Consider the following 14,087-nt stretch of genomic DNA (forward strand, 5'->3'; position numbering starts at 1 on the left):
ATTAATAGATCAGACATCTGAACTGTGGATGAAGCCAAGCTTAAAATTCATATTTCAGTTTTTGGGGGCATTTTAGAGCCAAAGGATTTAACAAGGTAAGTTGGGGAATGTGCTTTTTATTACTTTATTAAGCATAAAATCTTTGTCAGTAGCCATAAATAATCACATTTTGCCACACATGTTGTGCAAATCAAGCTTTGAATGTTAAATGCATAAAACCCCCTTAGGAATATAGATTGGAGTGTTGTAAAATAAACACTTATTTAACTGATTTCTTACACTTATATAGCAGCAAAATAACCCCAAATCTCCATCACTACATGATATAAGTGTTTTTGCACACAGTCACATGCACTCAGGAGACCTCATGATGACAAAGCACTGCTTCTCTCTTTGCTCTTCAAGTTACACGTGAGCTCAGTTTCCTATTTATTTAATTTAGTGCTTATTTTCAAGCCTCCCCTCAGAATATTCCTTCCAACTGTTTGTCCCTTAAACATACATTTTGGACATTTAACTTTTCTGGTTCCTGAAGTAATAAAGGAAATCAAATTACTGAAGGTCAGACAATAATCAGTAGTGGTTTTTATTCCTTCTGAATGACTGATAATTTGCTTTTCTTTCATGGCGACTTGATTTTTCAGCTCTGCCTGTGGAAAGGTTCACAGAAATGTAGGTTGGTCGGTTGGTTAGTTGGCTGGTTGTCAGGTTTGTTGGTCATTTGGTTGATTAGATGGTTGGTTGTTTGGTTGATTAGGTGGTTGGTTGCTCGGTCAGTTATTTGGACAGTCAAGTGGTTGGTTGGTTGATAAGATGGATGGTTGCTTGCTTGTTTGGTGGGTCAGTAAGTCAGACAGTCAATGGTTGCTTGTACCACCTTGGTCCAGGCTGAAATATATTTCTTTGATAGGTTGTTTCTTTAGGAATGCATGGTCCCCACATGATGTAATCCTCTGACTTCACCTCTATAGCACCACCATGAGGTTGACATTTCCAATTTTAAGGGATACCTGTATATTTAGATGGAGCAGTTAAAGTTTGAACTCATATTTTTGGTTTTCTTTTCCACTTGGTATCATGCAGCTGCCAGTTCACGACCTGGTTCTTGAATTTGGAATAAGGACAGATGCAAATTATCAATCCTGTGACAGAGGATGTGAACAACACACCCAGATGCGGGTGCCAACAGTGTGTGACCCTGAATGTCCTCCGCTGCAGTAGGAATACAGTTTCAGGCCTTCTTAATGAAGTAGATGTGGGCTGCTATCAAACTCTTAATTCAGAGCAATAATCCAATTTAATCTAATATCATTTTGCAGAAAGAAGAGCTTTTACGGTAAATTAGGAAATTAAGTTAACATTTACTGAACATTAACCCTACATCAATGGGTGCTTTGTGCCATGTGACAGTTTGCCAACGTGATGGTCATGATAGTGTCTCCTCGTAAAACAAATATTTGGTGTCAGAGTTAGAAAGGAAGCATTTGAGCTCGGACTCAAGACTGTTCAGTAACTCTCCTCGACGGCGGATGAAACTACAAACCACAGGAAAACAGTGAGTACTGTCTTGAAGGGTTCTGGCTTTGGAAACACTTCCAGCGATTTATGATTTTTTTTAAGGTTTTCTTCTTTAGGCGTCTGAAAGGATTCTAGCATCAAGATTAAAATCTGTGTGTTTGAGGGCAAAAGAGAAAAAAGAAAAGGAGAGGAATTTCTCCTGCCTGCTGGATGTTGGTTGGTCAGCTGCTGCTTCTGTCGTAATTTGGTTCACATGAGCTGCTGGTGGGTCTCAATTAACAACCACGGCAGTCTCATGTCTGAACTTTGCTCCTTCTGACTGTGCACCCCCCACCGACCGCCTGCATCCTCCCTCTGCGTCAGGCTCAGGCTCATGTCCACTCCCCTCTGACTGCTTATTTTCACTTTTCTGTTGTGTTTTCCTTGCCAGACGACATCTGAGGCTGTAGGCTGATGCTGACATGGCTCCCGAAAAGGACAGCAATGGTCTGGACAACTATGCATTTGCAGTGAGTATAACTTTTATTGAATTATTGATTTAAAGAATAAATGTTTTCATCCTTTTTTTTTTTCAATAACTTCTCACAACAATTAAAACATGTAAAACACTGTTTTATTGTTTTATCCACTTTGGTTGATCATCACACTCCAGCATTATAATCATATTAAAATCCAGTGATAGACTTTTAAATTGTGTGAATGTGAAAAAAACTGTAAATGTATGACTTAGTAAATTGTCTCTCCTCTCGTCCCTGAAATTGATAAAACATAGATTTGTATTTTTTTAAATCTTTATGTAACACATCAGAGAATACTGCAAATGTTATATTAGTTAATAATTGACAGCACATAGATGATCTAGCAGAGTATCGTCATGGATACGTGTTTACATTCCAGCTCCTCCACGCTAAAAAATCAGCCTGTTCAGTCGGAGAAATGTAAGAAGGAACAGTCTTTCTTTGTTGTGGTTTCAGTCCAAACCTCAAAGGTACTTTGAAGATTAAAGAAAAATTATCTTCAGGCCTTATAATCACTAACTTTTATGGAAGTAATTTGTTGTTTTCAGACCTGACAGGAAACACGCAATCCTACTATTGAACATAAGTGAACTCATCTGACCGTGGCTTGTTCACAAACCACCGCTTTAATATCTTCGACGTGATGAAGGAAAATCCGTGTCTTGTGCAAATCATTAATCTTCTCGTACGGCTGCTGGAGTGTCATGAGCTCACAGGCATTTGACCCCACTGCCTCACTATAATGAACAAATGCTTAAACTCTGTAGTAGGTTTTTCCGGTGGGAGATTTGACCCATTTCCCAAAACAACAGAATCCCACAATGCAAAACCCACATCCCATCCGTTCACATGCATGTTTCTGTCTGATCTGATTGCAGCTTGAAGATGACCTGGATTCCTCCCAGGATGGAGACAAGCTAGCGTACTGTGTGACAGATGTTCCTCCGTGGTACTTGTGCATCGTTCTAGGTATCCAGGTATGTCTGCTAGTCACATCCTGATCAGGAGACATGGATGTGACACTGCTTCTGTCGTTATATAACAGAACAAACATGAGCGCGGCGTCACATGAGAGCCTGATGTTTCCTTCACAGTTCATGTGGTTCTGATTGTGAAAATTTGATTCACGTGCAGATGCAGTGGCAGCAAGTTTGTTGTCTTTGTTTAGCCGCTCTGACTTTCTGACTTACAGTGTATTTGCACATTTGAATTTCCTTTTCTATTTTAAATGTATTTCATAGGGTTTACACTTATTGCCTTTACCCAGTAATGTCCATCTTACAATAACTTAAAGATCACTATGTGTTATTTACGCGTCTGTTCATGCAAATCATCCCCTAAAAGCGAATCAATTGTAATGGTTTGTTTTTCCGTTTGTGCATCAGCCGTTAATTAAATGTATCTCTGGTGATTTCCCCTCTACCAGCATTGCTTGACTGCATTCGGAGGGATCATCGCCATCCCGTTGATCCTGTCTCAGGGCTTGTGCCTGCAGCATGACGGCCTCACTCAGAGTCACCTCATCAGCACCATCTTCTTCGTGTCTGGAATTTGCACTCTGCTGCAGGTCACCTTCGGCATCAGGTGAGGAAGTGGTAAATGAGTTGCTTGTGGGACTCTGAGGTGTTGAAGTAGTCATAGTGAGTGGTTTTCACCTTCTAAGATTAATTCACTTTAATTCGCTGGCTAAGCTTTTTTTCCGTGCCGTGAGGGTTTGTGCTTTACCAGAGAAATTAAGCATTAATGCAGGAGGCATTAAAGTGGAATTAACGAGAAGAACAAAACAACCTCTCAGATTTGCTTCTAAATCTCTTTTGAACTATTTCCCCTTAATGTTCAGTGTTAGTGGGCACAATTTTGAATATAAGGATATAAGGGATTATTAAGAGATTATAAAGATGATTCCAAACATTAAGGTATTCCACACAACGTCATTAGTACAAGATGGCTGCTCTTGAATCAGGGATCATTTGGGTTTCATTTTTTCACACTAGGAGGAAGTGTAGACATTGTCCATCTTTACATACTGTTATTGGCCTCATCAGTATTTTGACTCTACCCTACTTTGGCACTGCATCTTAATGTCACAGCATAATAACAATATGTACTGCAGAGAAAGTCTTTTGAAAATGCCAAAACAGAAACTCTCCATAAGTCTCACAGCGTGTTAAATAATAAAAACCTTCACTAATATTTGCACACAGATACAGGTACACAGGAGAATTCACATGATCTAGATGTTTTTGTTTTTGATGAACCATGTTTTGGAGATCTGAACCCTGAAGTGTGTGCAGACTCGGGCCTGGCTGAATATCGGTGGCAGAGCAGGATTAGGGAAAGAATTTCCATCTTATTATGTTTGGAGTCTTGTTCTAGCTTAATCCACATTCCACTGCCATAGCACCACTGACGCTTTCTTGTTTCTCTCCAAATAACTGGAGGTCAGCTGTAAGGGAAATAGTTGGTTTGTTTAATGTTCCAGAGGAAACTAAAAGAAAACAACACTAATTAATTGTGTCCCTTTGGATAAACTGCACATCTCTTTTAAAAGATAGTTCTTAGCTATGTGTATTTATTACTTAAACATCCTTTCCACAAAAAATGCATGGTGTTTGATTGTGAAGGATGGCTGTTGCACATGTCATTGTAAATCAGGAAATTCTGCCTCTGCTACAGTTTGATGTGAATTGATGAAACTTTATTGTCTCTATTTCCAGGCTGCCCATCCTTCAAGGTGGCACGTTCACCTTGCTGGCCCCCTCCATGGCAATGCTGTCCATGCCGGAGTGGCAATGTCCCGCTTGGACCCAAAATGCAAGCCTGGTCAACACCACCTCCCCGGAGTTTACCGAAGTGTGGCAGAGTCGGATGAGAGCAGTATGTAAAGCCAGCAATTTATTGTTTCTTAACCCTTTTTTGTTCACTAATGAAAGGCTATTAACTACTTTTGACCCTAAAAAACCCTGGAAATCTAAACAACATCACCATGTCTGACTGTGCTTAATCCACCTTGACCACATCTACACAGATAAGGTTAAACGCAGAAAATGTAGAGATCATTGCTACACCCTGACCTGTCGTCACATTTTGTCTGATGATCTCACATGGCTGTCCAATCTTGCCTTGAGGAGGTTTTTGGATTTTGGATTTTGGTAAAACTGCTGTTCTGTTTCGCATGTACAGCCGATGACCAATGTTAGTGTTATCCGTGACTGTTCTGTGACACTGCTTGTTTATGATGAGGATGACGGCCTCATCAGCCTGCTGATGCTCCACTTATAGAGGTCGTAGCCTACAATAGTTAACATGATGACAACAATCCTACGATAGGTCATAGCCTAGGATACCGACGAGTGACCATTGACGTTGTTCAAGCTAGATGACTTGTTGTCATACTTTACCGAACAACTGTTTACGAATAATCAGATGTTCTCCTTTTTCATGATTCATGATGAAAGTAGCTTGTGCGTCATTAGCAGCTGTTTTGGTCATTGTTCAGACCTTTCGGATGAAAAGAAGCAAACATTGTTCAACAATGTACACTTACTTCATGCTAACATTTTAACATTAGCCACGCACGCCAACCTAGTGTTGTTGTCGTGGCTGAGGTCATGCTAGTAGATTTCACTGTGTTGGAGTTCGACACCAGGCTTTATTTGTCCTACAATAAACTGATGGTGGAAGTATACGAATTGCTCTGGTGTGAGGAACTTAACTATATCTAGATTGTGTGTAATCCTGCTTACAAACCAACCCTCCAAGTTGTAATCAGCTAAATGTTTATGAAAAAGTGTGTTTTTTCTAACATTTTGTCGTCTTTCTTGCATCCCTCTCCAGCTCCAGGGCTCCATCATGGTGGGCTCGCTGTTCCAGGTGTTTGTGGGTTTCTCCGGCCTCATCGGTCTCTTCATGCGCTTCATCGGGCCTCTCACCATCGCTCCGACCATCTCCCTCATCGGACTGTCTCTGTTTGACTCAGCCGGCACGAGCGCTGGCAACCACTGGGGCATCTCTTCCATGTGGGTAACACTCACAGAGCTTGTAGTGATTGGGATTGTCAGTGCTGCAGCAGATATATATATAGGGATACAAATAAAAGTCTGCCATTATAATCTTTATGATAATTTCTGAATTTCTTTGTGAGTAATACGACCTTTTCTAGCTTTAGTCACAGTGATAAAATCCTTTTCTTTTACCTTGTGGAAAAAGGAATATGTGCCACTTTAATGCATTTTTCTTAACATAAACATGTTTTACAGGTTGTGTTAAATCTGTCTCCTCCCTTTCCTAGAGTACAGCCAAGTTTTAAAAATACTAATAAACTACACAACTGTGAAATTTTAATATCTATGCATGGCAGGAAATCCTATTAAAACTCCCGAGAATCTGCTCGACCACAGCTTCAGCTACACATTGTGCAGTCCTATAATAACGCTGAAATCTTCTCTCTCACACACAGGACCACAGGACTGATCATCCTCTTCTCACAGTACCTCCGTCACATCCCTGTTCCCTTTCCTACATACAGCAAGGACAAGAAGCTGCACACATCCCGTGTCTACGTCTTTCAGATTCTCCCTGTACGTATATATCAAACACTCTTTCCTGTTTGCTAGTGATGCATTTAAAGGTTCAGTGTAAGAGTTAGGTGAAAGGGACCTAGTGGGAGGAAGTGAATATAAAATAATCCTAGTGATGTTTTCACTCATGTCTAAATCATCTAAATTGTACAGATTGTTGTTTTCTTTAGATAGAAAGGGTTTGGTGAGGTGAGGGGTATTCAGCTGCAACATGCAACCTCACCACTAGATGTCACTAAATCCTAAACACTGACCCTTTAACTTCAAACCTCTTGACAAGATAATGAAAGTCTTTTTCCCTAAATGTGTCCACAGGTTTTGCTTGGAATCACTTTATCTTGGCTCATCTGTTATATTTTGACGAATTACAATGTTCTCCCTGCGGATCCGAGCATGTACGGTTATCTGGCTCGCACGGATCTGAAGGGAGATATTTTGAGCCGAGCTCCCTGGTTCAGTTTTCCATACCCAGGTAAGACATCGCAATAAAAACTCCTCGACTGACTTTTTCAAAAGTAAAGAAGAATAGAATAAAAGAATAACATTACACTTTGTGATTCTCTCTTCCTTTAGGTCAGTGGGGGGTGCCGACTGTGAGCATGGCAGGAGTGGTTGGCATCCTCGCTGGTGTGATTTCCTCCATGATAGAGTCTGTCGGGGACTACCATGCTTGTGCCAGGCTGTCTGGGGCTCCGCCTCCTCCTAAACACGCCATCAACAGGGGTATCGGTATCGAGGGAATAGGCTGCCTGCTGGCCGGGGCCTGGGGAACAGGAAACGGTACCACCTCATACAGCGAGAATGTGGGAGCTCTTGGTATTACAAAGGTAAGTGAACCTCCATGTTGGCTGGATTTGTTACTGTGACTACCAATTGTCTTCTTAAAATATATCGAATAAGAATGACTCTCTGAGAAAACACAAGAAAATATTGTGTTTATGCAACTAGTTTTAAAAGGTGTCTGTCTTGATTTTGCAGGTTGGCAGTCGCATGGTGATAGTGGCGAGTGGCGTGTTGATGGTCGTCATGGGAGTGTTTGGTAAAGTGAGCGCCGTCTTCACCACTATTCCCTCCCCAGTGATCGGAGGAATGTTCATGGTTATGTTTGGGGTCATCTCTGCGGCAGGAGTGTCTAATCTACAGGTACACACAACAACATTGTCTCCATTAACTAAATATCAAGTGACAGTGGCACTAAAAAGTTCTTGTTTCTTCCTTTTCCAGTATGCAAATATGAATTCATCTCGAAACCTCTTCATCTTTGGCTTCTCCATGTTCTCTGGCCTGGTCATTCCCAACTGGATACTGAAGAACCCCAGAGCCATCGCTACAGGTGCATGAATAAATTATGTGATGTGATCGGAAAAAATACACAAGACTGGAATGTCAAATTTGTCTTTATGCATTTTAATAGGGGCTTTTTTCACAAAGGATTAAAACAGAGAGTCACAGGGATCTCAGAGTGTTGATGGAGAACAGTCAAATACAAGGATCTTATATAGGAGAACCAGTGGTGTGTAAAGTACTTGAAAGCCATACTTGAGTAAAAGTACAGATATCTTACTTGAAAGTGACTCCGGTAAAAGTAAAAGTCACCCGTCAGAAAATGACTTGAGTAAAAGTCTTAGAGTTGCTCATATTAAATGTACTTAAGTATCCAAAGTATCTGGTGTTGAAATGTACTTAAGTATCAAAAGTAAAAGTACAAGTACCAAAATTAAAAATGCTAAGTGCTTTTTATAGTAGGCCTTGTTCAGTTCAGGATTTATTTCAACTGACAGAAAAATTATCAGTGCCTGTCAGTGCTCTGGCCCTAATAATAAAGACTGAACCGAGCTCCTGCAGGAGCAAGAGAGCGCGAGAGAGGTGCGCCGTGCGTAAAGGTGCACGTTCCGCCAACCTCCGCTGCTCAAGTAACGAGCCAGTTTTGAGAATGTAAGAAGTAGAAAGTACAGATATTTGTGCTCAAATGTAGCGAGTTAAAAGTCGTCAGGAAAATAAATACTCAAGTAAAGTACAGATATGTGAAAAATCTACTTAAGTACAGTAACGAAGTATTTCTACTTTGTTACTTCCCACCACTGAGGAGAACTAAGGCTGTTTTGTAGGCACAGTTTGAAACAGGAAGTAAGTCTCAGGAAACTGATTTGCATGCGTTTTCCTTGAAGATAAAGCAGACAGAAATGAAGACCTTGGACAGTCAATAAGTAACAGAAAGGTCACAAATGTATTAGAAAGGTCAAACAGGTTTCAGGTCCCAACTAATTCAGGTCATAAAAGTCTCAGACAGGTATACAAAAAGTGACTTTTCCACTACAGTAATCAATATGTTTACTATATATATACACTATATACTATATTTACTAATATATTTGCATTTTGTTGTGTTCAGGTGTGGTGGAGCTGGACCAGGTGCTGCAGGTGCTTCTGACAACCAGCATGTTTGTGGGAGGCTTCTTTGGCTTCATTCTGGACAACACAATACCAGGTACTGAATCGTTACTGTATTTTTTACATTTTCTACGTAATCTGTATCCTATCATCTTTAACGTTTGATCATAAGAGCCAGTAACCACAATTCTGTGACGGACTTTACAACATAATACTCTTAACTAGAGTTAAGAAATATTTCACAGAGCATAAAATGGGTCACACGTCATTTCAGCGTTGATCATTATCTCCCATCAAGTGACTGAGTGTTGAGGTCACGGTTAATTATTTTGTGTTGATTCGATTAAAAAATAGGGTCAGAGCCGTTTCAAATGGGGACAAGGTTCACAAAAGTGAGCAGTGAGTCAGCAGATAGGCTTCCTTACTTGATCCTGACACAGAGCTTATCTTCTCAAAGCAACCATTTTTTCTCAAGTACTTTGGTCTGTTATAATAATAATATTGTACTATTGCTAAAACGTAGAAGTTAGGGAGACTGATATAAAAAAACTTTACTGAGGAAAATTACAGATGCATCCAAATACATAAGTTATATACATTACTTAACATGTAATAACACAACATAATTTATTTGTTCATTATTTTTAGTTTTATCGATTATTTGACTCTGAATTGTGCTGGAGAAGTATTTATTCTGCAGAAAGCGGAAATAATCAAGTAAAGTGCAAGTTTATAAGTTCACATACTTTTCAAGTGTTCCATTCATAATTACAAAACTCGATTTCCTTTAGTTTTTAATAAAGATTATGATGAGCTTATCCTCAAACATTTCTCCCAAGCAAACCAGTCAGAGAGGAACTTGATCTGATTCCTTGAGTAAACTGCACTTGAATGATTAAACACCTTTAACTCATGTCCACCAGGATCTAACCATGAACGAGGCATCCACGCCTGGAACAAGGCTCACGAGGACGACTCCAGCAACACGCTGGAGAGCGGAGAGGTCTACAACCTTCCCTTCGGCATCAGCTCCTACTTGTCATCCTCGCCATGGCTCCGGTACGTTCCCTTCTGCCCCCCCAGTGAGAAATCTGGAGCAGATACCAGTTCTCTGGAGCCCAAGCAGCCGCTGGAAGGACACCCGGAGCCTGCACAGATCATTGTTGGAGTCAGCCTTTGAGTTTCCATCTCGCTCCAGCGTGCCATTTTTTGGGGGGGGATCTTTTCCAAGAACATTACCATCAGAGGCAGCTCAACCTGGACCTAGAGTCCTCTGTCAAGGACCCTGTACTGTAACAACGTGGTGCAAAGTATTTTCACATGACTTTTCGAGGTTACAGAGCACAGCTTGCATAAGAATGGCACAGTAATGATGATTGTACAATTGGTTTCCTGCGCTTTCATCAGTCAGTCTTGTGATCGCCCCCTGGTGCTAGTGAACAAACGCTGAAAAGACGTGTGAATGTAACTTATTAGGTGACGTTTCACTGACGCATTTAACATACATGTAAAACCAATGTATAGTTTAATGTATATATATATATATCTAGTACCTCAAGTTTAAATCAACTTTTGCTGTGACAGTCCACATTTTAATGATCATTTCATTATCAGTCCATGCACTTTACTTAATTTTGGTGACACTTTCTGACAGTACTTTCCTCTCAGGCTCCTTTTAGCCGTCAGCATCCAGGTTTTTTGTCTCTTCACGTAAACCAGAACAACCCACTGATCTTTTTTGCTACATGCATATTAAAATATAAATATCACAGAGCTTCTGTGTCCTAGTACCTGTGTCCGTTCACTGTGTCCCTGTCAGATCCTGCTTGATGGCTTTGTACAAGCTGACGAAAGACTCTGCCCAGACGTCTCGCTGCTGTTCAGCGGTGGAATCGACCATCTGCTGGGTGATGTACACCAAGGTCAGCAAAGTGCGCTCGAAATCATCCTGGTGCAGGTGACCAGTGTGATCCGAAAGGCCGGAGACAAGCCTAAAAACGTCCGTTAGCCTCCTGGGGATGATCTCCTCACAGATGACACACAGGTTTTGTGTCTTGCGGAGGGAAGCCAGCTCAGCGTCTCTCACTGAAAACTCCCCGCTGGCCTGGAAGTGAATGCCAGTCAGTAGGATCTATGGGGAAAAACAGAGAGAGGAAATTGTTATCACGGATCGTTCTATCTTGACGTTTTGCTCCTTTTGATATTGATAATGTCTTTGTTTGTAGATTCACCTCAAATAATAGATGGACATCCTCGGTGGAGTTGCAGAAAGTGGGGTTCACCACGTCTGTAGCCCCTCTTTTTGTTCGGCTGGCCGCTGGGAACAGAGCTGGTGGACACAGAATATATGAAACCGAGAAAATTAACGTCAAACACAAACCTTTCCCTGCAAGTTAATCCCATGTTTTCGTCTTGTGACACACTGTGACGGATCCAACAGGCCTCTATAACTTGGATTGCCTGTGTCAAGCGGAATAGCAAACTCAAAACTGATTATATACAATGAAATGCAGGTTTCTCTGGTTCGCTCTGAGCTTCTGGCACATGTGACACCCAGGTCCATCACCGACACATACCGCAGCTAGTCCGTGATATACACGCTGTACTCGTCAAACCCCGAGACCTCTGACCTCACAGACGACTTCTATCTGCAGGCGATGAGACATGACCCCCAACTTCAAAGTCGGCAGAGGAATCAAAGGGGAAGCAACACATGGACGTTACAGCAGGTTCCAGATGATTTCAACATGCAGGGCGTGGACTTTGAAACCCAGCCTCATTTTCACAGCATTCCTTAAAATCACAATTTAGAGCTGGGCGTTAGTCACAGCAGAGCTTGTGCTGTCATAGAAAGCTCAGAGTCAGAAACCCCCTCCCCTCGGAGGAGCACGAGGAAGAATCCGAGTAGACGTCACTCCAAAACTGTGATGTCACATCCCTTAAAAGGATAACGATTATACATAATAACTTGCTTACACAAGATAAATGTCAATATCATGTAAGCACAGGATAATTTGCTAAAAATGATCGTGTTTCTGACGACTTTAGATGAACTCAGCCACCATGATGAATGAACTCAGCTAATAAACTTTTATTTCCACCTTAGAATCTGATCCGATGGAATTCCTGCTGCTCTTTAAGCAACAAAAAGCGACTTCTGTTTTAAAACATTAGCCAATGAATAACTATGGAGATATGAACTTGTTAATAAAAGTTATTATCAAGTTATTAATCTTGTCACAAGTTTAAAAAAATAGTACTACGTCATTTTCCTTTAGATCAGCTCAAAACTTATTTCACCGACTGAAATACATAAAGAGTTTAAGATGTCTAAATATTTTTAGCATAAAATGCATGTTGATCCTTTGTGGTGTTATTAAAACCATATATTATGAAGTTGACTATAAAGTTTACTGTGTATGTCGTGCATCTCGAAGGGGGAAATGTCCATATGATTCATCCCTTGCAGAACATGTAACACCAACAGAGAATAAACAAAGATGTACGCCATCGCCGCTCTTAAAAAGTGACGCCAAAGCTATTTGAGCGCCCCCTGGTGCTTGGCTGCTGACTCAATACGAGCTTTAACATGTGAGTGAACATCTGATATTAAGGAGCAGATACTTTGAACCAGGCTTTAGTTTAACTGATGGTTTATGACCTGCTGATGTAAGTGTTTTTTCCAAAAGGGTAAACAATAATGAGGAGTATGAGCTTTCTGTGCTTTGCTCTCACGGAACAACTTCACTTGCTCGGCGGCTCCAGTTAGCAATAAGGTAATTATTTGGGGAACTTGGAAATATTCAGTCATCTCATCGGTATTATGCACAAGGAATATGTTAACCAATGTCAAAGGCATGAGTCAGGACCATGTGTGTACTGGGCTGTGATGATTTCGTGGCAAACTTTGTAAGTAGTGCTTGAATTCCATTATTTCACACAGACTTTACCCATAACCAAACAGTTAAAGTTTATTCTGAGGTAGTGTTAGAACCAAAGAGATTTCACCCAAATAAAAACAACATCCCAGCTCACATGGTCACAAACGGAATTCCCAGAGCAAAGCTGGTCTGAATGAAGATGCTTTTCATTCACCAGCTTCCTTTTCACATCAGTTCTGGACTCCTGCCATTGTCTTGTCTGTAGAAACAAGTCCAGATCTGATCAAACAGCATTAGATTAAAGACATTTCACCTTTAAATCCATTAATAGTGATTATTTTCTATATTTGGTAATATGATGTCATCATACACATTATTTTGATTTGAAGGGTGGAGCCACTCCAGTTTGGGAGTAGGAATGTTTTCATGTGGAATAAGCACACTGAGTAATTCCACTGGCAAAAACATGATAACCGAATCCTTGTGTTCACTGAAGTTTTAAAAAGAAATTAAAATATCAGGTCATTCTTTTGCTGGTTTATTATTCTACTGCTGTGAATCAATGTTCATCCAAGAATCATCCAATAACTGCTCCATAAAAGCCTGTAGGATTCTATTTAAGTTTAATTTTTATTTATTTAAACATCTGACACAGAAGTAATGTTTGAAAATCATCCAGTAGCTCAGACATACGTATAAAAATAAGAATGCCACTAGATATTCTACTTGCTCTACTTGGACACAAACAACTGGACTCTTTGCATCTAATATAAACATGAACTACATTAACACTGACCTCTGTATTACCTTTAGTGTGAGATTGCACGACACCCGTCCTGATGCAGCAGTAGAGAAAGCCCAGGATGACCATCAACCTCAGAGGAAACATGGCGTCCAGTGTCTCGGCTCCCTGGCTCCTGTGTCTGTGCCTGTCAGCGCCCAGCGTGCGTTTCTTTACTGTGCATACCTGCAGCCTCGCATTAGCATCGCTGCGTTACTCCTTCTCCATCATTCCTGTTCTGTGTGTCCGTCCCCCCCCCCCCTCCTGTCCACATCTGATCTCCCTTCTGCTCTCTCCCTCTCTCTCTCTCTCTCTCTCTCTCTCTCTCTCTCTCTCTGAAAACCAGCTGAATGTATTTAAGTGCTGGTTCGGATGGTTCTCATAACTTTCAGTCATCTGCTTCAGTCTTCTGAACTTC

The 14,087-nt window shown here is 40.9% G+C and overlaps 2 protein-coding genes across 2 annotated transcripts; one reads left to right on the plus strand and one right to left on the minus strand.

Annotated features, from left to right (window-relative positions):
- Positions 1–1,979: 1,979 nt before the first annotated feature.
- slc23a4 (solute carrier family 23 member 4) lies at positions 1,980–10,187 on the plus strand. Its single transcript, XM_061077003.1, is given in 13 exon segments — positions 1,980–2,049; positions 2,052–2,069; positions 2,922–3,013; positions 3,463–3,620; positions 4,754–4,913; positions 5,874–6,055; positions 6,496–6,616; positions 6,932–7,088; positions 7,190–7,443; positions 7,595–7,759; positions 7,841–7,949; positions 9,009–9,104; positions 9,931–10,187. Coding segments are annotated over 13 exon segments (1,839 nt in total).
- A 621-nt stretch (positions 10,188–10,808) lies between these two features.
- LOC133009087 (protein FAM180A-like) lies at positions 10,809–13,777 on the minus strand. Its single transcript, XM_061076490.1, has 3 exons — positions 13,696–13,777; positions 11,239–11,336; positions 10,809–11,138 (listed from the first exon to the last, which is right to left on the minus strand). Exons 1-3 carry the CDS (start codon positions 13,775–13,777, stop codon positions 10,809–10,811), a joined length of 510 nt encoding a protein of 169 aa, XP_060932473.1.
- Between the last annotated feature and the right edge of the window lie 310 nt (positions 13,778–14,087).

Source organism: Limanda limanda, chromosome 8 (assembly GCF_963576545.1).
Source record: "Limanda limanda chromosome 8, fLimLim1.1, whole genome shotgun sequence".
In the NCBI taxonomy this organism is placed as follows: domain Eukaryota; kingdom Metazoa; phylum Chordata; class Actinopteri; order Pleuronectiformes; family Pleuronectidae; genus Limanda; species Limanda limanda.